This window comes from Lissotriton helveticus, chromosome 2_2 (assembly GCF_964261635.1).
Source record: "Lissotriton helveticus chromosome 2_2, aLisHel1.1, whole genome shotgun sequence".
In the NCBI taxonomy this organism is placed as follows: Eukaryota; Metazoa; Chordata; class Amphibia; order Caudata; family Salamandridae; genus Lissotriton; species Lissotriton helveticus.
In genome coordinates this window covers 202,049,969-202,074,224 of record NC_136060.1, presented here as the reverse complement: position 1 = coordinate 202,074,224, position 24,256 = coordinate 202,049,969, and the positions used below count along the sequence as shown (strand labels likewise).

Genomic DNA, 24,256 nt, shown 5'->3' with positions numbered 1-24,256 from the left:
CACAGCTGGTTCTGGTGACGGACCAGGGCGCACTTCCAGGGGAGCCTGAGAGTTGTGCCTAGAGTGGCATTACTTGAGCCGGAGTCCTTGGGATACCAAGAACGTATTTCATCCCAGTATAGAAGGACCTCAATGGAAAGTTGAAAAGTGGACTGATTCTCTGCCGGTCACCCAGCTGAGGTTCAGATTAAGCGCCGCAGATGTTTCTCCTAGCTCCACGACCGGGGTTACTGGTGCCCCCCCCCCCCAAAAAAAACGTCTAGTGGAAATACCATATGGATGCAGAGGCTGCGCCATTAAGATTACTGCGAACTGCCAACACTGACATACATCCCAGACAACACCCTATATAGGGGACGCGACTCTTGTTGTGGGGCCACTTACTTGGTTTTGGACCACTCTTGCCACGAGCTACCTCATACCTGCCGCCACTTGCTGCCTAACAGTCCGGGGGACTGCAACACCATTGTCTGCCAAACGCGCTGGGACTACAATTCCCAGAGTTCCAGGGGGCGCCTGCCGATCGCGTCAGAAGCGCCGGAAGATGCTTAAAAATACCGCGGCCCTCCCGCAGCGCGGGACGCGACTTTTGTTGTGGGGCCACTTACTTGGTTTTGGACCTCTCTTGCCACGAACTACCTCATACCTGCCGCCACCTGCTGCCTAACAATCCGGGGGACTGCAACGCTATTGTCTGCCAAACGCGCTGGGACTACAATTCCTAGAGTTCCAGGAGGCACGTGACGATCGCGTCCGCAGCGCCGGGAGGTGCTTAAAAAAACCACGGCCCTCCCGCAGCGCGGGGCGCGCGCGGGCTTGCCCAGGCCAAGCCCGGGCCAGGGGCGGGCCCGTCCGCGCCCGCCAGAGACCAGAGGAGGCCGGGCTGGGCACGTCTCTAAACTCCATGGCTGTCCGCCAAGACTGTAAGACCGATTTATAATTTGGGACTACTAGCGTTGTATTGTTGTGTTTGGCATATATTTTGCAGTGACCACCGAGGTTACTTATCCACCAGTTGAAGCCATGAGCAAAAGGAAGGCTGGGGATAGGGTGGTGGGCACACTAGATGCTTTCTTAAACCGAGCCGAATCAGTATTGATTCATGAGATCCAGGCTACGGAGAGCAGGCTCTCTTTGGAGCCTGCTTTTAACAGGGGTGGATCTTTACCTTGTGCCCAGCCACCTGTTCTTCATACAAGTCCTGAAGTAAATCACTCGGGTGATTGTATAGTACACGGCCTACAGGGGGAGCAGTCCAAGGCCCTGACTCCTGATGCTTCACTGCTTCAACGCAGTATCCAGAGCCCGGCCATGGTTAGAACCAGGGGGAGGAAAATATTAGAGGGGTCAGAGTCTGCTATGCCCTGTAAGAAAAGGAAAGGACGAACCACCGCTAAGCAATGCTGCAACCGTGGCCGCCACTGGTACAAAAGAGGTTTTTGTCTTTGTGAGATGTTAGTGCCCCATTGGGAAGTCCCCTTGCATGGAATAATGCGCAGCCCAATTTAGATAACCTGTGCCTAATACTTAGGAAACATCTAGCGGCCCTCATAGAACCAATTTTTAAAAAGCTTGATATGGTGGATGAGAGGCTCAATCAAATTGAAAAGTGTTTATCCTGCAGTAAGACAAATTCTATCATTACACCTAGTTTGCAGGTTCACGGGGGTATCTCATGCAACCATCCAGTGGTGGATAAGAATGTGCAACCAGTTGATACCCTGCATGTACAAGTTGGTAATGCCAGGGTTTCTAAGCCAGTGGATACTGCAATAACAGCTAGGACACACTCTTCCAATGTCAGCAGGGTCCAACTACAACAGAGGAAGGATTATATAGAGGGTTATGTGATGAGGGTCGATGATGGATTAGAAGATAGTACGGACTTGTTACTTAGTCTTCACCTCCCCCCTGAATGTACCCCGTATACTATCATCTTAGCTAACGTACCCCCACTCCCAGAAGGTTCCCGTGAACATTGGTCTACCCTTAAAAACAAAGCATTGCACTCTCTAGGGGTAAAGTTCGGCAACAGTGAGGCGCTGTTTAACAAATTTAGAATGGTGAGGCGCATCAACTGGATTGGCCATTCACGTAAGACCTTGCTGGGGGACTGTGTAGTCTTAAATTTTAGATCACCGGCTTTTGTCCATCACATTCTAGAGATGGCTGCTTATCAGCCCCCTTCTGCTGATGAGATAAGGATTTTGCCCCTAGGTTATTTTTATAAGCCCGGCAGGACTTCAAGATTTAAGGAGACTAGGGTCCCCCATGGGGCTCATAGTTTGTTTGATTACCCCTTTCAGTCCAGGAATCATCTTGAGCCAATGTCCACTTTAGAGGACAATGACTGACTGAGAGGTGGTGTGTCCCCTTTACGTTCTGCTGGAAATGTGATGGGTAGGAATGAGCCGGGTGGTGGTGGAAACTTGACTCAGGGCTTTATCTGTGGCACAGTAGGAGTACATTAATAACAAAAGAGTACCAGAGGGTCTAGCCAAAGTATAGTAGAGGTACGGTAACCTGTGAGAATTTGGTATATCATCATGGAACATTGCGGGCTTGGAATCCAAGTTACCCTTATTAGATTGGGCAACTTTTATAGAGAAAAGGGATATTTGGGCTTTCCAAGAAACTTGGGCAGTGGAAGGTACTTTTCACGTGGGTTACCTAAACATTTCCTTACCAGCAGTCAAGGGCCCAAGGGGAAGACCAGCAGGTGGCCTGACTGTTTGGGTTCGCCAATGCGCTTGACTAAGGGTGGAAGCGGTTCCTATCAATAGTCCTGATATCTTGGCCATTTGGGTTAGATCACAGAAGGGCCTCAATGTGCTTATATTCAATGTTTATGCGAGGGGACTCCCGGGAGGTAGGTGCTCGCAAACTGTCTCAATCCTGGAAGGACAACTTAACAGGGAGGAGGAAGGTAGACACCGGATTATTGCGGGCGACTTTAATACCTGTTTTGAGCCCCTGGATTTTGATGATGGCAAGCTTACTGAAGCCGAAGATGCAGCATGGGGTATTCCTCAGTTGGATTTAAAGCCCATAAGGAGATGGTCCATGGCTGCTCTTCAATTAAAGGGGCTGTGCTTGGAGAAGAACATGAGGGCAGTGAATGGCAGGACACACTCAGATAAGCAGGGAGAATCAACGTTTAACAACGGAAGATTTGGTAGTCGTATCGACTATATTATAGTTAATGTGGCGATGTGGCTGGTCATATCAGATATGGTGGTAGTGAGTAGGCCGGAAAGCGACCATAACCCCTTGATTTTGACATTCAATGATAGTAGCTTTAGTGGTTTACCCCTAAGTGATGTAGTAACAGTTCAGGAGAGGGTGATTATTTGTAATGACCAAAGAAGGGTCAGGTGGCCTAAGATAGTTACTAATGAAAGGACTCAGTCCGATATTCGGAATATGGTCTTAGGCTCCATGTCAAAACTTAATGGCTGTGTAACACAAGTGGACCGTAATGATCAAATTCTAGGTATCCACAATGAGCTTTTTGGGGGCCTCAAAAAGTATTATATTGAATGCCTTCCAAATAATAGGGATAAAGTGCTGAGACCCAGTTCATGGTTTAACAATGTTTGTAAGCAGGCCCAACAAGCCCTCGTGGTAGCTAATAAATCCAGATCTTCTGATACTATTAAAAGCTGTAGGGCAAGTTATAAAGCAGCACAGTTCAACGCGAAGAAATTGTGGGATGAAGACCGCTGGAGGGAGTTGCTACAGGCATGTGATGGTCGCAACATGACCCAATTTTGGCACCTTCTCAAGTGGGGGAAGTGCCCGCAACTATAGAAACCCACTAACCATGTTGAGCCTCAGCATTGGGTCAGCTACTTTGAAAACCAATTTAAGATGCTGGATGGGAATGCCAAGGTTGTTCTGCCCCCAGATGTGATGCTCCGTTGGTATTTACACACAGTGAGGTTGAGTCCGTGTTGAAAATGATTCCAAGTGGAAAAGCCCCCGGGCCCGACAGCATCCCAGCAGACCTTTTTAAGCACGAGCCTGCTATATGGGACCCATATATTACTGTATTAGCTAATGCCCTAGCTAGTGGCGCATCGGTCCCAGATTCTTGGTTTGGAGCAGAGATCTTACCGATCTATAAGAAAGGCAACCGCTCTGCTCCGGCCAATTATCGGCCGATTAGCCTAATAGACGCGCTGCAGAAAATATTTGCCCACCTAGTACTCTGGAGAATCCAGAGTTGGATGACCGAAGAAGATATCTTAACCCCCCTCCAGGCAGGCTTTCGGTCACATATAGGGACCCTGGATCAGGCCTTCCGTTTTGTACTTTTGTATTGGAAGGAGGTATTTTTAGGGGGGTATGCTCTTTGCGGCCTTTGTGGATCTAAGATCCGCTTTCGACCTTGTGCCAAGGGGAAAATTATGGGACGTACTCCTGAGGCAGGGGATGACTAAGGAGCAGGTTGCAATTTTAGTCAAACTTCACGAGCGTACCTATGCACAGGTCCGTTGGGGTAAACCTGGGGAGGTAACCAATAGGTTTGAGGTATGCAAAGGAGTCAGACAGGGGTGCGTGTTGGCCCCACCTTATTTTATTTATTTATTAATGGGGTGGTCCATTATTTTGCTAATCACCCGACTGACGCCCCAATGCTCGCTGGCATGAAAGTCCCACTGCTCATGTTCGCGGACGACACCCTGCTTATATCCGAAACGAGACAGGGATTACAATTAGCACTGTCTCGTTTTGAGGTGTTTTGCCGCGAACATGAGCTGGAGGTCAATGTGGGAAAAATCAAGTTCATGGTGCTCCATGGGTCTAGGCCGGTTAGAGCAAGGGTCTTTATGGGTGGTGATATCCTGGAGCAAACATCAGTTTGTACGTATCTGGGAGTTACCTACAGTGACAAAATGAGCTGGAAGCCCCACATTAATATGCTAGCCTTAAAACATACTCAACTAGGTGGTGCACTGATTAAAGAGCAGAGGCAGTCTCTCACTAAACCTATTGCCCCCCTTATTAACATTTATGGCTCAAAGATTCTGCCCGCAATCATGTATGGTGCGGAACTGTGGGGTTTTAGGAATTTGTCTCTTATCACCATTGCACAGAACACATTTTTGAGGTCTGCAGTGGGACTACCCCAATATTCGCCATGTATTCTCCTACTTGTGGATTTTGGTTGTCAGGCAGTCGAGGATGTGGCAAGGTATAGACCCCATGCGTTTTGGAGACGTCTATGGACCACACCTGAACTTTCTCTATACGCCAAAGCTATGCTAGAAGTTAAAGGGCTGGCTGGTTCTTAGAAGATCTCCTGGCTGGCTGAAATTAAATCCCTATTGACATGTATGGGGACGGGGGAGCTTTGGGCTAATCCTGATACAGCTGTGTTTCCCTCTAAAAAGATTTATAGTACCGTGTACTGGGATATGATCAAAACTAGGAGGCTCTCGCCCCAGTTAGGCAGCTCCTTGACAGCAACCTTCCTTGACATTAAGGACGATCCCCGCCTGGAAGAGTACTGGGACACTATTACAAAGCCACTAGATCATAAATTGTACCACCAGTTTAGAGTAGGCTCACTACCTCTACGTTGGTTAACTAGTAGATGGAATCCTGCTAGCAGTGATAAATGTGTATTTTGTACAGATCACATCGAAACCACCGATCACTTTTTATTTGTCTGTCCTGCATACCACCAACCTAGGCATGTATGGAATAAACCTGTGTGTGGGCTTATGGGCACAAGCTCGGCACAGGTGGCAGGTAGAATTTTGATGAATGACACTACTAAAGTAATTGTAATCAGCGTTGCAAAATTTGTAAGCTGGGTATGGGTCCTTCTGATAAAAAAAGTTAGGGCCCAGTTTGTAGGCTGAGTGATGTTATGGTTACCGGACCCAGGGAGTTAGTGGAGCACAATAGTAGGTTTTGTGGCTCATATTGAGATTCTAAACAAGATTGTTTTTAAATGTGTCTAAGTCTATTGCCTATTGTACATGTAATCCTATTTTTAGCTTATTTTATATATTTAAGTGCCAGTGTATTTCTGGTTTTTAGAAAGACTTTTGTATATGTTGTTTATTTATGCTGTTTGGATTATGAATTACTGTTTTAGAATGTCTTTTATGATGAAGAATCGCAATAAAGACTTTTTTGACTTGACTTGACTTGATTCAGCCATCATGGCTAAAGATAAGGAGCCTAAGTCTGCCAGACAGGGAAAGCTGAACCGTTTCACTTCTGAACCGTTTCACTAAAACAATACCGCTGCCCTCTGGGGCTGAAGGTGATCTAGCTCCCTGACAAGATACGGATGCAATACTACAAGTGATCCATGCCTCACGAGAAAGTCTGGAAGGAAAGATAGCAGAGGTGCGGACAGATGTCTCCTTCTTATGCCAGGATCTGAGACAGGTGTCTGAAAGAGTTACTGAGGTGGAACAAAGAGTGTCAGAGTTGGTGGACGCCTCACAGACTACCAGTAAAGAAGTACAGGGACTCATAACGTTAGTAAAAGAGGTGGCCTGGAGAGTCGATGATGCCGAAAACAAGGCCTGTAGGAATAACCTCAGTTTCATAGGTGGTCCAGAAAATGTTTAACATTCAGATCCGGGACGCTTTCTGTTGACATTTCTTAAAGAAACTCTGCCGGAAACACAATTTTTCTCCTGTTTTGTCATAGAGAGAGCACATAGAATGCCGGGGGTTCGACCACAGCCTGATGCCCCTCCTAGACAGTTAATTGCCCGGTTCTTACATTTCCAAGACAGACATACCATACTTCGGGACCTCAGAAAGAAAGGAGAGATCTAATTCGAAAATACCAGAGTGATGGTGTTCCCAGATTACTCAAGGCATGTCCAGAAAATGAGGCGCACCTTTAACCCGGTAAAAGGAATGCTTCAAGAGCTTGGACTACAATACATGCTATTATTCCCTGCAAAACTTAAAGTCACAACAATCTTTTTACAAACACCAGAAGGGGCCTGGTCATGTCTTGAAGTAAGGCCTCAGCTGAGACGGGGGTCTCAGCCCACGGTGGCTGCCCCAGTCAACAAGGTACCTAGCTCCGTCTGGGAACAACCCAAAGAACGACGGCGAAGTAGAGTGTTGAAGAAATGGACAGCCAGTGAAGCTACGCCGACGAGAGCCCTAGGTAGGAGAGACAGACCTCCTACTAGATCTGCACAGAGGACGACACAGCGCTGGAATGTGAATCCCACACATCTGGGAGATCACATAACAACATGGATTCGGATCAATCGGAGAAACAAGATGCGATAGAACCTAATGCCGAACACCAATTCTTATGGAAAGTATACAATGGAAGCCTCGGGACTGTGTCATACGGAAACTAATTCACATCCACAACAACTTTGCCAGAGTGGTGAGGAGGAATGATGGTCTGGGGCTGGGCGCCCATATAGAGACGATGTAGGACTTCTAAAAGTTGGTGTGTGTTTTGGACTCTTACCATAACAAAGGGAACAGTGGGTTGTTAGTTTTATATTGTGGTTTTATTTGTGTGCTGAGGGGAAGAGGGTGGGTTACAGACCTCTGAATGGTTTCCTACACCAGTACGTCACATTAACGATATTGGGGAAGGTGGGGGGGCTGCAGAGTGTGGTGAGGGGGCTACAGTGGGCAATGCAATTTGTTCTGAGATATGTTTACTGGGAAGGGTGCAGGGTAGGGTGTTTTGGTTTAATGATATGAATGCTGACATGAATAAAAATGACACACAATGGGTAATGGTCAAGGACTGTACTGCAGGAAGAACCTCACAAAATGGACGATGCACAGCACATAACTATAGAAATGGATCGAGAGTACTCTTGTAGGGGCACTTCTGAGGATAGACATACTACATTTGCTTACAACATGGCTAGTGAAGACTGCACAGTACTGACGTGGAATGTCAATGGGTTAGGGAATAAGACTAAATGGGGGTTAGTACTGAACTACCTCAAAAGGCTCAAGCCAAACTTTGTACTGTTACAGGAAACACATCTTCTAGGTCCACATAGTTCGTTCTTGAACAGAGGGCAATTCACTACTCTAGCACATGCGGACTTCACTCGAGGTTCGAGAGGAGTGGCGATCCTTACACGAACGTCACCCCCTTTCAGGGGGATTCGAAAATGGGATGACTCAGATGGTACTTATGTAGCGGTTCAAGGCATCTGGACCCATACATCGTGGTTATTGATCAGTGTCTATGCTCCCCCGCGTCTCCAGCAGTGCACGTTAGATAAGGTCGCTGGAATCCTTTTACAGGCAGGTCCTGCCAACATATTATTGGGGTTGACTTCAACGATGTGAGTGATTCCTTGTTGGACCGCAAATTGGTGCGAACTGGGTCGGGCAAGGCCACTGCCCTGGCGAGATTTCAACAAACCCTAGGGCTTACTGACCCATGGAGAAGTCACCACCCGTTCAGGCGTGCACTCCTACTTTTCCGGAGCCCATAGGGTGTTTTCACGGTTAGATTATCTTTTTGCCCCAGCTGGAGAGCTTAATCATGTAGAAGAGGTGGAATACTTAGCCAGAGGTATATCAGATCACTCACTGCTCTATTTGAAAATGGAGACACAAAGGGGGGACACCATACCTCTTAGAAGTTGAATGCATGGGCCCTGAAAGATCAAAAAGTAGCCAAAGAAATTAGAGTAGAAGTGGAACTTTATTTTCGGGAGAATGAGGGCTCAGTTCAATCCACCATCACACTCTGGGAAGCTTTTAAAGCAGTGTTACGCGACAGAGCACAAAATATTATTGCACATCAGAAGCGGCGTGAAATACAAGTACTTTTAACTTTAGAACATAAACTAATTGAACTGGAGAATAGAGGGGCCCCTACCTTAGACATACGTACCCTTCGTCAGATTGATATCACTAGAAGAGAATACCAAGCGTTAGCTATCAGGGAAGTGCGTACACACCAACTTGCTGTACACCATCGACTGTATGAAACCGGGGACAAAATGGGTAAACTATTGGCATGGTTGGGAAGGAAGGAATAGGAAGCTGGGTGGGTTACATCCATTAGAGAGTCAGGTAGAATGTACATTACGCCACAAGATATAGCCGGGCCTTTGCCCAATTCTATGCAACCCTCTATGCAGCCCAAACAAAAGTTATCGAATAACAAATATGCAAATATATCAAAGGCATTGAACTACCATCTCTCTTTAGAGGAAAAATAGGCTCTTGATATAGATATTACACTGGAAGAGGTAACAGAAGCTATTAATAAGTTGAAACTGGGGAAATCTCCGGGTTCCATTGTCTCCCGGGAAAATTCTGAAAAAAGCATAAAACTCTTCTGGAGCCACACTTACTCAGGATGTTCCTGCAATCTAGAGAGGAAGGGTTGCTCCTCGCTGATCTCAGAGCGGCGATTGTGGTGGTAATTCACAAGACCGGGAAACCCCCAGATGATTGTGTCTCTTACCGCCCTATATCCTTATTGAACATTGAAACTAAAATCCTAGCCACTATCCTTGCCACACGCCTAATAAAAGTAATTACGTCACTGGTTCATGACGATCCATCTGGCAATTTACGCAGGGTGGCCAACTGGATGGATGCCATTCGAGACTGGGAAAATCCACACCTACTCTTATCCCTAGAAGCCAAAAAGGTGTTTGACACCATCCACTGGCCCTTTATGAAACACGTTCTAGAGAAATTTGGATTTGGGCCCGGTTTCCGAGACTGGATTGCGTTGCTCTATGCAAAGCTCGAGGCTAGAGTCCGAGTCAAAGGGGCTATATCTGACTCTTGGCCAATACAACAGGGAACTAGACAGGGATGACCCCTTCCCCCATTACTCTTTGCCCTTATCCTAGAACCACTTGCCTCTGTCCTTAGAACTACCCCTGGGCTAGGCGGATTCGTGGATGATGCCAAGATGCTTGAAGATGAACGCATATCTTTATATGCAGATGATATATTATTGTATGTGACTGACCCGAGTGTAACTCTTCCCTAAATTCTACAGATTTTTGAAATATATAGGAAACATGCGGGATATAAAATCAACTAGAGCAAATCCGCATTGTATCCGATTGGGGAGAGGGTGGATCCACAGGTGTACCCTGACCGCTTATGCTGGTCAACGGAGGGATTCATGTATCTTGGCCTTTATATTACCACTGATGTAGCAGAGAGCCTAACACGTAATAGCAGAAGAGTTATCCTCAACTTTCAAGCAGAAGTTCAGAGGTGGCGAAGACTCTCCCTATCAATTTGGGAACGGCCGCCGTGTATAAAATGATTACCCTTCCGCAGCTGCACTAGGTGCTGCAACATATTTATTATAAAATCCCAGACACATTGTTCAATCAAATAGATAGCGAAGTACGCTTGCTTTTGTGGGATGGAGCCTGCCCACGAGTGGCACTCCGAACCTTGCAGAGTAGTTCATACAATGGTGGTCTGGCCCTCCCAGACATTAGGGCGTACTACAGGGCATCCCACCTTATTGTAATTAACGAATGGACTCATATATCAGGGGATCATTCGACCTACAGGCTAGAAAAAATGCAATTTAGACATTGTAGATATCTCCACTAAAGCTGTATCCTACACTTATAAAACCTTACTCAATAACATGCCCGACAAGCTTGGTCCACTTCAAACCAAATGGGAGATGACTACCAGAACATTAGAAGACATAGATTGGGAGGGTGCTCTCATGCATCCACAGGAAGTGGTAATCAAACTTCGGCTGCGCTTCATTCAGTACAAAGGTTTACACAGAACATACTTTGACAGAGCCCGACTTCACAAATTAGGGAGAGCGGACAGTCCAAAATGCCTTAGATGTCATGGGGTGGATGGGACTTTTATACACACCCTGTGGGAATGTACGGCTATCCATGTATACTGGGGAAAGGTCGTGGATGAGCTCAACAACATACTTAATGTTCAGATAGAAATGGAGCCAAGTTTTCTTCTTTTAGGTATTTCCACAGATGTAGATATCCCACGACAAAAAATAATATTAGCTAACTTGGGACTAGTGGTGGCCAAGCGGGATTTAGTGAAATACTGGGGAGCGCAACAAATACCCACAATTAAGGAATGGAGGGCATGTTTAGACGTATACATGGTGGCAGAACAGGTGACATATAAGGCTAGGGCTGTCCGCGGAAATTTAAGAAGTTATAGACACCATGGATAAAATATTACAGCTTAGAGTTGGATGGAGAAACAGAGGGAGAGGGTTCATTATCGGGGAGGTTGAGGGAGGACCCTTAACCGAGGTATTGTATGACACAATTGGCGTCGAACAAGAAATGTGTAATTTTGAATTATGTTCTGTGCACCACTGGATTTTATTTTATTTTTATTTTTGTCCTTCATACTGTAGCTCTGTAAAAGACATGCAATATGAACATTGGCTGGCTGTGACTGATATTCAAGCTCTATGTGTCACATACTCATATTTATGTTCAATATGTTATATTCTTGATAAAACAAAATAAAACTATTTGAAAAAATATATATATATATCCTTTTAATCCAGCACTGTCTGCCAGGATATCTATGGGGGTAAATGAGTCCTTTGTGTGGGGACATGACACCACCTATTCAGCGAAGTGTTAGCCACTCCCTTCCAAACTGCCCAGGCAGGGCCATCAGAATGCAGATGTATGTAGTTGGGGACTCAGACGCAGTCCACGTCTGGGTCAAACAGGACACCAGCAGGCACGTATCCTGGTGCCAGTCAGGTCTACCTCACAGGCATATTGCCTCGGGTGCCTGGCAGCTATGACAACAATAAATGATGATGGTCCCACTGCACACTCTAGCAATACTGGAAGTTTTTAGGCACACTAGCATAGTTTGTCTTTGACAGACAGACCCTAGGCCAGGGTCGAATACAGCAGTTCGTTTCATGATCCACTCCTGCAGGGTTAGCACCTCCTTCCCTCGCTTACAGGACATATATGTTGGGAGCAGGGACAATCCAGTAATTCCTCCTTTGGATTAGACTCCAGGCAATGTTCCCTTGCCTCTGGGGAGTTTATGGTCAGTGCAACACCTATCGGTGGCTACATTGTAGTCCCTGAGTACTCTGCAGATACCCTTTCTTGGCAGAAAAGACATCAAGAAACCATGATGGGTCTTGAGCTCCCATCTTTATTCCAATTTTGCAGACAGAGGATGTGTATAATAAGCCTGTTCCCTTGCAATCAGTTTGGATCGATTGTCCTTTCATATGCCCTGGCTAGAACACATTCAAACTTGGTTTCTGTCAGCAAGGATGCTCTGCCCAGCAGGAGAGTCTCCAGGTGGATTTCCCACCCCATAAGTGCAAAGAGGTGAGCGCAGGCTGCACCCAGCTATTTACGACCCCTCCTCACAGAGAAGAAGAAGAGAGACATTTACAGCCCATGGTATGAGAAATGACCCTGGCACTTGTAATGTAAGCCGGTCTCCTCTTTTCCTATCTGGTACTCCCCTCTTCCAACTAGGAGATACCAACAATACACCTATGCTGTCTGAAGAAAGCAACCTCTCCTCAATCTTATACTCTGGTCCAGGCTGTGAACTCCCAAAATGGAGCCTGTATATCACTCATCATGGCACACCATCACATCTAGCACACACGCACACATACAATGTTCAGGATATCGCATTCAGGATTCCTGGTTCGTGAGTAATGGAATTTTAGATGAATCTGCCTGTAAACAAGCATTCATGTTTCAAAGTTAAAAAGCCTGTCACTAGAATTCACAAAGTCTAACTGTGTTCCAAGCATGAAACCCACAACAGTGGCGGTTAGTGTGGGTGGTGGCAGCTCCCATACGGTCCCGCTTTATGCTCTATGGCCATACTTCTTCTTTGAATGTTTTACTGTTTTAAAAATAACAATTTTACGAAATCATTTATTTGTGCTCGAGTTTCACGCTGCTTAGCCTGCCTATTTTCCTTCTGTGACTATTCTGCTCACTTAAACTCATTTTGGGGGTGAATGACTTACTTGGGCTAACTGTTTGGTGGTGAGGTGCGCCTTCCCTGCCCCGTTCCACCGATGCTGGTGTGCCGATTGAGTGGAGGGCGGGCGGCCATCTTACGTGTAGTCCCGGACCCCGGCTGAACCAGTGGCAGCGTTCTAGCTGGGGAGGGAGGTTCAGCCATAAATTGAGCTCCAGTGTAAGATCTTGGCGGTTAGTGTGGGTGGTGGCAGCTCCCATACGGTCCCGCTTTTTGCTCTATGGCCATACTTCTTCTTTGAATGTTTTACTGTTTTAAAAATAACAATTTTACAAATGTATTTGTGCTCGAGTATTGCGCTGCTTAGCCTGCCTATTTTCCTTCTGTGACTATTCTGCTCACTTAAACTCATTTTGGGGGTGACTGACTTACTTGGGCTAACTGTTTGGTGGGAGGTGCACCTTCCCTGCCCCGTTCCACCGCGGCTGGTGTGCCGATTGAGTGGAGGGCGGGTGGCCATCTTACGTGCAGTCCCGGACCCCGGCTGAACCAGTGGCAGCGTTCTAGCTGGGGGAGGGAGGTTCAGCCATAAATTAAACATGCTCTTTCGAGCGCGCAGCGGCCGCGCGCTGCGGCGTGCCGAATGTAAGCCAAAGGGCTGCCCGTCTGCGCCCGTCGCACTTTGGGCACGCCTGGCGCAGACCATGTCGCCCAAGTTCCTATTACCTCGATTGATGTTGGTATATTTTACACCTGAAAGCAACTCTTATCTCTGAATACTGCTGGTTGCCTTGGTTTCGCTCCGTCAAGCGGTACCGACAGTAGTTTTAGCCCATGTTCTGTGTGTGGCTTTAGCTGCGCTCGAACGCTGAGGACCCCCACTCACTATATGAGTCATCCCCAACCAATCTCTGCGGCTCTTACTAATGCTCGGTCCATGGGCAGACATGCTGCCGACATTTTTGAATTGCTATCCGATGGTCTCTTGGATATTCTGTTTATTACAGAAACATGGCTAAATGCTTCTAGTGCCCCCGACATTGAGCTCGCTATGCCTAGAGGTTTCAAAATACTCAGAAGGGATCGGATACGGGGAAGAGGGGGTGGCTGGTGTTTTTTTTTTAAAGATTCTTGGGTTTTGCATGCTGATTGCCTTGATGAGCTGGGAGATGGCGAAGTCTTGAACTTCTCCCTCACCCTCTCACCCTCTCACCCCATTTTACGTTGGGAGGCACACTGATTTATCGACGCCCTGGGCCAACTGGACCTTTTCTTAAGGCTCTGTCTGATGTGATTGTGCCCCGCGCTTTGAGGTTTCCCAGATTCCTTCTCTTGGGTGATTGTAACTTCCATATTGAGATGGCTGAGCTATCAGATTCCAAAAATCTGTTGGAGTCTCTTAGTTTGGCGCAACTCACCCAATGGGTTACTCTTCCAACTCACTCAGGAGGCCGAATGTTCGAATTTCCCTCTTACTGTGGGTGCTCCTGAAATTCTCACGTGGTCTGACCACCGTCTAATCAGATTTTCGTGGTCAGCCAATAAACTACCCTCTAATATTAAGATTTCTATGTGCCCCCAGAAGATTAATCTGCGTTCTTTGTCTGTCGCCCTGTGTAATAGCCGTCCTGTGCTTGATAATGACTTGTCCAACGCAGTGCGGTCTTTTAATTCCTGGATCTAGACGGGAGTTGAATCGTCATCTAAAGGGACTGTTAGACCTAAAACCCGCTCATCCCCGTCAAAACCCTGGTTTTCACCTGCCCTGAGAGAGATGAAGCTCGTCTGTAAAAAACTTGAAAGGCGCTGCCGTCACTCCTACTGCCCCATTGCTAAAGAAGCCTTGGGGAAAGCCCAGAGGGTTTATTATGCCCATATTAGAACTGCGAAGAGTGGGTACTTTGCGGATAGGATCACTAAGGCCAACAACAACAGCAGGGACATTTTCTCTATTGTTAATAGTTTCCTCTCCCCTTGTGCTGAGCAACCTACAGTGTCAGCCTCTGTAGCCTGGTGTGAGAGCTTGTCCACGTTCTTTGATCAAAAGATAGCTAGGATTCAGGCCAGTCTGCGGACCACATGTCTCAGTGAGAGTCCCTTAGACCCTGTGCATTTCTCTTTGCCATCTTCCAGGACTTTCTTTTTTGAGGAGTTTATTTCGCACTATGAGGATGACACATTAACGGTTGTTAAATCCCTGAAATCAGGCTCACCCACTGACCCTTGTCCAGCTCGGGTTCTCGGGGGGATGGCAGAGGTGGTTAGTCAGGAGATTACTGAAATCATCAGTCTATCCTTCAGATCAGCTACTGTTCCGGTTGACTGGAAGCAGACCAAACTCCTGCCTCTGCTAAAAAAGGTTGGCCTAGATTCATCGCTTTGAGAAATTGAACAGGTGCACAGCGAGTAATCCTTATGGTAAATGAATTGTTCAGTATTGTAAGTAGGTGCTCCCACAGTATCGTCTCCTGTCCACGTGACGATTAGACATTGAAAATATTAGAAGTGCATACAATTGGAAATTGGTTGCATCCCATGGGGCACACTGAAGAAAATGTTCAATAAATTTCAAGAAAGGTATGAATAAATATTGTTGAACTTAGTTTTTAGTTTGTCAAATTCATTTATTTTTCTTTTTGTTCTTTTTTTTAAGTAGTTATTCTATATTCATCAATATCGATTACACATCTGATTAGCATAAGCTCCTATGCATTTCGGGCAATGGCCCTTCGTCGGGGAGCATATCTATAAATGAGAATAATGAAGCTCATTGAATCTATTAAGTTCATAGTGTTTACAATAAGCAACAAACAATGGTATCTACAATGGTGAAGAGGTGGTGAGAAAACGTGAAATATACGATAAACGTGCATGGAGTGCAATCAAGCGGTGAAAGGGTGAAAAAGGAAGTAAACAACAGATGCTGCTCAGGGGAACTTACTCGTTTAACCGATATGTTGAATCACGGTGTCAAAATATCTAAAAGTGAGGGGAAGATAGTGTAAGTCTGGCGTCCTGGCAAGCTCCAAAGTAGCTGCGAGAACGGTCGAAATGTGGTACTCACGGAAAAAGGTTGAACGCGGGTGTTCGAATTCGAATTGCTCGCGGTTAGCCGAGCTTCCTGATAGTGGGCGTATCCAGAAAATACGTGCAGTGATGTTGCGTGCAACGGCTAAACAACGTGATGGTACATTATTCAAGCTTTCATCAAGGAACACTAAAACGACACCTCCCAAAATCTCAAATGTTAAGAGTGAAACGAATCACATCAGATCCTATACAAGCAAAGGAGCGTATTATTGAAATGGGAGAAAGATTCAAACAAAGAGGATACCCTAAGCAAATTATAGAAACAGCTAAAACAGAAACTGATGCACTTAACAGAAAGCAACTATTGAAACCCACTCCGAAACAAAAGAGTGAAAGAACAGTGATTGTATCTAAATTTTCGAATGTCAGCTCAGACTACAAAAAAATCATATTAAAACATTGGCCAATGTTAAAAGTTGAACCTGATTTTAATGGAATTTTCATTCACCGACCGATATTTGCTCATACAAGAGGGAAGAACCTTGGTGAAATTTTCAAACAGAGTGATCAAACTGAAACAACCTTCAAAGGAACAAGACCATGTGCAAATTGCAATAATTGCCACAATATAATACCTGGTAATAAAGTTGTGCACCCTATGAAGGGTCAACAAATTGCATTGAAAGTTACAGCTACTTGTGACTCCGCCAATATTGTGTATCTACTAAAATGCCCTTGAGGGAAAGCGTACATAGGAAAGACTGAACGAATATTAAAAATACGTCTCAATGAACAAAAGTCCAACATAAGATCTAAAAACTTGAAATCATCTGTAGCAGCACATTTTTTGGAGATGAATCACAACATATCCCAGCTAAAATTCATGGTGCTAGAAATTGTACAAAAAATTGAAGGACGAGACAACAACAAATATCTGCTTCGCCGAGAAAATTACTGGCTTTATAGACTGAAAAGTTTAAAACCCCATGGGTTAAATGATCGCATTGAATTTTCTTGTTATCTTTAATTGTGAGCCCACACAGGCAGTTATGTTCTGTACAATTGACCTGATGAAGTTCTTTACACCGGTTATCTTTTAACCTTTCAACTTTCTATTTTTTATTTATTATTTTTTAATTTTTATTTAGAATGGTGGTTTAATAATATTTGCACTTAATTATTGAATTTACTTCTTTCATTTTTTTAGAGTCACATTTATTCAACACCCTTCTTTTACCTGTTCGTTTTCATCTTAGTCCGTTTTTTATGCCTTCAGCTGAACCCGTTGATTAGTCCGATTTTTAGTTCTACCATCACGTTGTTTAGCCGTTGCACGCAACATCGCTGCACGTATTTTCCGGATACGCCCACTATCAGGAAGCTCGGCTAACCGCGAGCAATTCGAATTCGAACACCCGGGTTCAACCTTTTTACCGTGAGTACCACTTTTCGACCGTTCTCGCAGCTACTTTGGAGCTTGCCAGGACGCCAGACTTACCCTATCTTCCCCTCACTTTTAGATATTTTGACACCGTGATTCAACATATCGGTTAAACAAGTAAGTTCCCCTGAGCAGCGTTTTTCACCCTTTCACCGCTTGATTGCACTCCATGCACGTTTATCGTATATTTCACGTTTTCTCACCACCTCTTCACCATTGTAGATACCATTGTTTGTTGCTTATTGTAAACACTATGAACTTAATAGATTCAATGAGCTTCATTATTCTCATTTATAGATATGCTCCCCGACGAAGGGCCATTGCCCGAAATGCATAGGAGCTTATGCTAATCAGATGTGTAATCGATATTGATGAATATGGAATAACTACTTGAAAAAAAGAACAAAAAGAAAAATAAATGAATTTGACAAACTAAAAACTTCGTTCAACAATATTTATTCATAACTTTCTTGAAATTTATTGAACATTTTCTTCAGTGTGCCCCATGGGATGCAACCAATTTCCAATTGTATGCACTTCTAATATTCTAGATTCATCGCTACCAGCTAACTATCGTCCAATCTCACTTTTACCAGCGATGGCCAAGGTCTGTGAAAAAATGGCCTTTCGGCAACTAAATGCTTTTGTTGAAACATCTCAGGCTCTCCATCCTGCCCAGTCCGGATTCCGTGCCACTCATAGCACGGAATCGGCTCTGGTTGAAGTTTCCGAGGCCATTAGGGACTGTTTAGACAATGGCGACAGAGCGGCTCTAATATTATTGGACCTCTCTGCCGCGTTCGATACGGTTCCCCATCAGCTGCTACTGTCACGTCTGGCAGCCATTGGTGTCACAGGCTTGGCCTTTGAGTGGCTTAGCTCCTTCCTTGCATCTCGGTCCCAGCAGGTCTGGCTACTCCCTTTTTCATCTTCAGCCAAACCTCTTTCAACGGGGGTGCCTCAGGGGTCAACTCTGAGCCCGCTGTTATTTAATGTTTATCTGAACCCCCTGATAACTTTGGCTGAACAACTGGGAGCAAAAATAATCGCCTATGCCGATGACACACAGCTGCTGTTCACTTGGCCTGGCGATGACCTGGACACGGGTAGGATTCAGGCCTGTCTGTCCTCTGTTTTCAACTGGTTGGCCTCCGCCCAACTGAAGTGCAATGAGGACAAAACTGAGATTCTTCTCTATGGTCAGTTTCCTCCTTGGTTCAGAGAATGGCTATGGCCGGCTGGTTTTCCACTACCCAGCTCTGTGAACATCCCAGCCAAGAATCTGGGAGTATGGTTTGGAGAAGATCTCTCGTTTGAGGCCCATATTAAGAAGCTGACCTGCGGGTGCTTTGGCACCCTTAAGCTTCTGCAGAAATGTTTCCCTTTCTTCCTAATTCGGCGAGAGAGACAGTGGCGAGAGCACTGATCCTCTCACGCCTTGATTATGCCAATGCCTTGTTGATCGGCTCTCCGGCCTATTTGTTTGGATGCCTGCAGATAATTCAAAATGCGACAGCCCGGTTCTTATTCAACATCTCCAGGCGAACGAGCGTTCGACTCCGCTTGCGTAGCCTGCATTGGCTCCCAGTGTCACAGCGCATTATCTTTAAGACACTCACTTTTGCACATAAAGCCATTTATGGCCAAGGTCCAGATTATCTGAGGAAACGCTTTACTTTCTATCTTCCCAAACGGCCTCTGCGCTCCGCCTCTCAGTATCTACTGGCGGTTCCTCGGTTCCAGTGCTCTCGGCTTGGGGCCAGTCAATTGCTGTTAAAGCCGCCACTTTGTGGAATGCCCTGCCTTTGATTCTGCAGTCTAATCCGAACTTGAGTCTTTTTAAGAAAACATTACAAACTCATTTGTTTAAACTTGCATTCTAAAGTTTTTCCTTTGTCTGGCCTTTAGCATCTCTCAATCCACGCCAGGATACTCATGTAGTAATTGAGCGCGCTACAAAACCGCATATAAAATAACATAACATAACAACAGTGTCGGTAGTCCTCAGTTACTATGATGGTGTGCTTGGGGCGACCCTCCAGGATCAGAACTTGGTCTAGAACCTATTATTGTCAAAAGACGGGCACATGCACAGGATTAGTGTGTGGCATAAAAATAATAGGATCACAGGCATGCAGTCTGGGCACCAGGGCAAGGGTCATGACTGTACACCATGCAGGGGATATTCCCGTCCCTTTGACAGGTGCAGCACGTGCAGTATAAAAGTGTTAAATATTGGAGGGATTTGTTAGCATGAGCTGAAAGCCATTTTGTATTTCTGGCAGCTTACATGAGCCAGGACTGCTCCCTGGTCTTATGCTGACTATGTAACCCTAAGCATATATAAGGCCCCTTTTTTCTGTACTCCTTAGACTGCCTCATTCAGTTGCTAAGGCTTCTGTGTGACGTAGTCTCCCTCATCTGAGGTGAATAAAGATGTTCTTTTTAGGTTTCAGCTTTTGTGCCAATTTCTTCTTTGTTGGTTTAAAAGGACCAAGTATCAGTGGGACCCCTGAGAAGGTTTCTATTTTCTACAAAAGTACACACATAAATAGGTAACGGCAGCTTCACCTATTGCACTGCCTTCAACTATGTACTAGGCTGAGGTGGTCTGCTACCATCTATGCACTGTCCCAATTTTCTGCCCAACAGCAAAGATGTTAAACACCTTACATTCCCAATTCTGCATTATGGCCAGAGAGGATAATTCTCGGTCAATCCCAGTATTCCTAAACTTCTGATCAGAAGACTTGGGGATCAAAATCAGTGCTCACAATTTGGTCATGTGGCCAGAGAACAGCCTAAAACGTGACAGATATATTTTGGACACGTGAAAGCAGGCACTGATTCCCCCTCGTGAGGAATAAAACAAATTGCCACTTTAAAATAGCCGCAGTCAAATCAGCACAATATTTTAAACAGAACGAGTATCGTGTGAAAAAAAAATTGTGTTATGGGAGTCTAGTGGAGGAAAGATTGGGCACCCAATAGTAAAACCTCCTACCAGGCTGCTCTGAGACTCTATAAAACCGCACGGCAGAAATCTAAGGCAGATTTCTTTGAGGAGAAAATTAAAATGTCAGCTAACTCCTCCAGGGTAACGTTTAAAATTGTCAAGCAGTTGCTCAAAATTCCAGCCCCTATAACTACGCATAAGGACCCCGAATTAAGATGTGATCAGCTAGCGGAGTTCTTTGACGGCAAAATTAAAAAAATTCTCGATAGCCTTCCCCAAGTGCCCGCTATACTACCGATTGAAGCCCCCCTCCCCGTTCCGACTAGCCCCCAACTCAAGGCGTTCAGCGGCATCACCAGGGAAGACTTCTGCAACACGCTAGCCATCATAAAAAGTGGCTCTCCATCTGACCCAGCCCCTATGCACATCCTCAAACAAATTTTGAGTACGATCTCATCAACGGCCACAAAGCTGTTAAACACCTCATTCTCCACGGGCATAGTCCCCCCGAGCTGGAAACAAGCCAAAATTAAAACGCTCCTTAAGAAACCAGGCCTAGACTCTTCAGACCTGGCCAATTTCTGCCCGATCTCCTTGCTTCCGGGAATGGGCAAAGTGGCCGAGAAGGTGGTGAATAGGCAGCTCTCAGAGTACTTGGAGAGTAACGGCTTACTGAGTGACTACCAAACGAGTTTTCGCCCAGGTCAGGGTACAGACACTGCCCTTATAGTGGCTTCGGAAGAGGCAAGATGCATCTTGGATTCAGGGGGATCAGCGGCCCTGATCCTCCTGGACCTAAGCGCTGCATTTGATACCGTTGACCATGCAACCTTGGTCCAGCGCCTCGCCAAACTGGGTATCACTGGGTCAGCCCTTAGATGGCTGGAATCCTTCCTCGATAAAAGATCTTTTAGAATTTGGGAAAATGGTTCAATGTCCAAACCCACTCCCCTTCAGTGTGGGGTTCCTCAGGGCTCCTCCCTGAGCCCCACACTGTTCAATGTTTATATGGCCCCGCTAGAGGAGGTAGTAGCCCCCTTCGGGATCAAAACCATCAGCTACGCAGACGACACACAACTTATCGTCTCGCTGTCGCAACAAAGGGGATGTCCATCCGACCTCTCAAGATGTCTAACTGCTATTTCTTCCTGGATGACTGACTCTAAACTTAAACTCAATGCAGCCAAGACCGAGATTATGGTCATGGGCCACCCACTTTCATCCCTGTCGTCTGAGCACTGGCCTCCCTGTATGGGGGAACTACCCCCGCCCAAGGAGAAAGTTAAAAGCCTCGGGATTTGGTTCGAACCCCAATTAACATTTAAGACCCATGCGCTGAAAGTAGCAGGAGGGTGTTTTGGATTACTGCGGGCTGTACGGAAGGTCCTCCCCCTTCTGCCTTTTGAATCAAGAAAGCTCCTAATCCAGGGCCTAATTTTGTCCAGACTGGATTATGGCAACGCCCTCCTCCTGACGGCGCCTCAGGCCTCGATCAATATCTTGCAGCGAGTACAGAACGCTGCAGCCAGGCTACTTATGGGGGCCCCCAGATGGGCTTCAGCCAAACCACTGCTCAGAGCCCTGCATTGGCTCCCAATTCAGGAGCGAATCTCCTTCAAGTCACTCTGCATTGCTTATAAATCCCTGCAAGGTAACGGCCCTCCGGCCTTGAGGGGTCTGATCTGTCCATACAAACCGGCGCGGGCCCTTCGGTCTGACAGAGAAAACCTGGCCATCACACCTAGAGTGAGGAAAGCCCGCACTGGAGGCCGCCGGTTCTCGCTGAATGCAGCAAAAAAGTGGAATGCCCTTCCTAGGGACCTACGGATGGAACCCTCCTACCTGAAATTTAGAAAAACACTTAAAACTTTTCTTTTCCCCAAGGCCCTCTAATTTCTTTCCTCTTGTGTTCTGTTATTAGTGCATCAGCGCTGGGACGCCCTCGGGCAGCCATGCGCTTTATAAACCCAATTTCATTTCATTTCATTTCATTCATTTCATTTCATTTCATTTCATTTCTAGCGGAGATGCCAATTTCTAATGTAAAACCCAAGCGACTGTGTTAGAATTGTGTAAGTTAAACCCTGTTCCCTGAAATGAAGAGTGAAAAGATGGAGTTTTATGTAGAGAAATGAGGATCAGAGTTAGAGAACCATCTACCAGATTAGCCGCTTAACAATGTATTGCACATACATAAACAGCGAAAGATTCCCTTTTATGGCATCTATGGTTGTCATGTTTAATCTTTACTTTCTAGATTTTTGGGGGGCACTGAGCTCTAACCGGGTTCAAACACATAAAACATTTTGTATAAACGAAGTCCCAAACAATAGATATGATGCAGAGGGTCTTTTGCCTTGAATAGCCATTTAAGTAAAATGAGAGCTACAGACAAAGCAATTATCACATTAATTTACCTTCTCATTGTTGTAGTAGGAGAGGTGATCTCCATCAAATCTCACCCATCGCTTCTGAAACATATAGTTTCTGAAAATGAGCAAAAAGGCTTGTTAGTAACTATGAACCGAGAGATACAAATTGCAGTTCAGTGAAACAGAAGACACAAATAAATGCACAAAGAATAATACGTTGCATCTTTACTTGTACAGTGCACCTTTTTCCTTGAGAGGCATTTGGTACTGTGCACCAGGCGCACTCCAGATCGGAAGATGGAAAAGGAGATGAGATACTGAGAAAAATCCAGGTGTTTTGGGGCATAAATGAAGAGGAGGGGTGCCACAGACGAGTGGCATTGGCCCAGGATACCAACCCTGAACGGGGGGCCCTTAAATCGTTTAAGTGAGAATAATCAAGAGTAAGGGATTAGTATTAACAATAAGGTTGGTCTGGTGTACTGACTGCTTTAGGCGGAGCCATGAACACTGTAAAACAAGCACCGGCAAAGCCAATAACCTTCGCCTATGTAAGGGTGTATTGTCTTTACCAATGTATTTCAGTCATTTTGTACAGCATGACAAAGGTTTTTTTTTAAAAGCGCTACGAAGATTAAATGATGGATGCATCATAGCGCTTTTTTTCTTTACTTTCGGCAAAGTTGCACAACAGCTGTGCTGATGTACAACATGGGTAAAAAACAAATCGTGACAAAGCCAAAATGTCCTTGTATATTCGAGAGTTTTGTGGCTTTGTCAAATTTTTTGGGGTCACTGTATTGGAGGGACAAGCAAAGCAGAACAGGGTGAGAGGTTTAAATGATATAGTATAAATGGCAACAACAAATTTAGAACTCCATGCTAATTTGGGACTCAGCCAGCGTAACCTAAGCTTCATTGATTGTTTAAGCAATGTTCAGAGTCCGCCCCCACTGTAAACACATCTCACACACTGGCCTTTAGTGGGCCTGCAACAGTCTCTCCAGAATACATATTAGCGTGCAAGTTTGTGTGTGAAGGGGGGGAGTGTACGATGTAAGATTAAGATGTGTATGACAGATGCTTGTAGTACATATGTGCCTTATTTACTGGGGGCGGGGTTAGCCATCTGTTCTGACCCGTGTGATTGTGGTTTATTGTGCTCTCTCCTTATGAAGTATGTTATACAGTATCAGGGGCCTTATTATGGTAAATGTAAATTTTCATTGTTTGTGCTGGGTGCACCATAAAAAGGTGAGCCGGGTGCAAACAGCGAAAATGTGCTGTATTACCATGAATGCATTGCCCCAGGGTAGCCGCAAAGTTGTGCTACCTTGGGAGCTGAACATGCCTATGAAAAACAGAGCGGCTGCTATACAGCTAATTCGTGTTTTCACAGTGCAGGCGGCAACGGCCTGCACTTTTGAAGGAGATTAGAGAACTCCGTGCAGGCAGGTGGAGTCAGTGACTGCACCAGCCTGCAAGGGGATGTTGTGGGGTCCGTGGGACCCCCTT

General features: G+C 45.7%; 1 protein-coding gene across 4 annotated transcripts in view; it reads right to left on the bottom strand.

Moving 5' to 3' along the window:
- Positions 1–24,256, bottom strand: part of ARAP2 (ArfGAP with RhoGAP domain, ankyrin repeat and PH domain 2) — a 1,514,823-nt gene that overhangs the window by 1,146,863 nt on the left and 343,704 nt on the right. For all 4 annotated transcript variants that reach the window (XR_013608339.1, XR_013608340.1, XM_078678359.1 and 1 more), the window contains exon 7: positions 22,787–22,856. Coding sequence is in view for 2 of the 4 variants with exons in the window: in XM_078678359.1 (XP_078534485.1) it covers positions 22,787–22,856 (70 nt within the window). In the remaining 2 variants the exon portion in view is untranslated. The remainder of the gene's footprint in view (positions 1–22,786; positions 22,857–24,256) is intronic.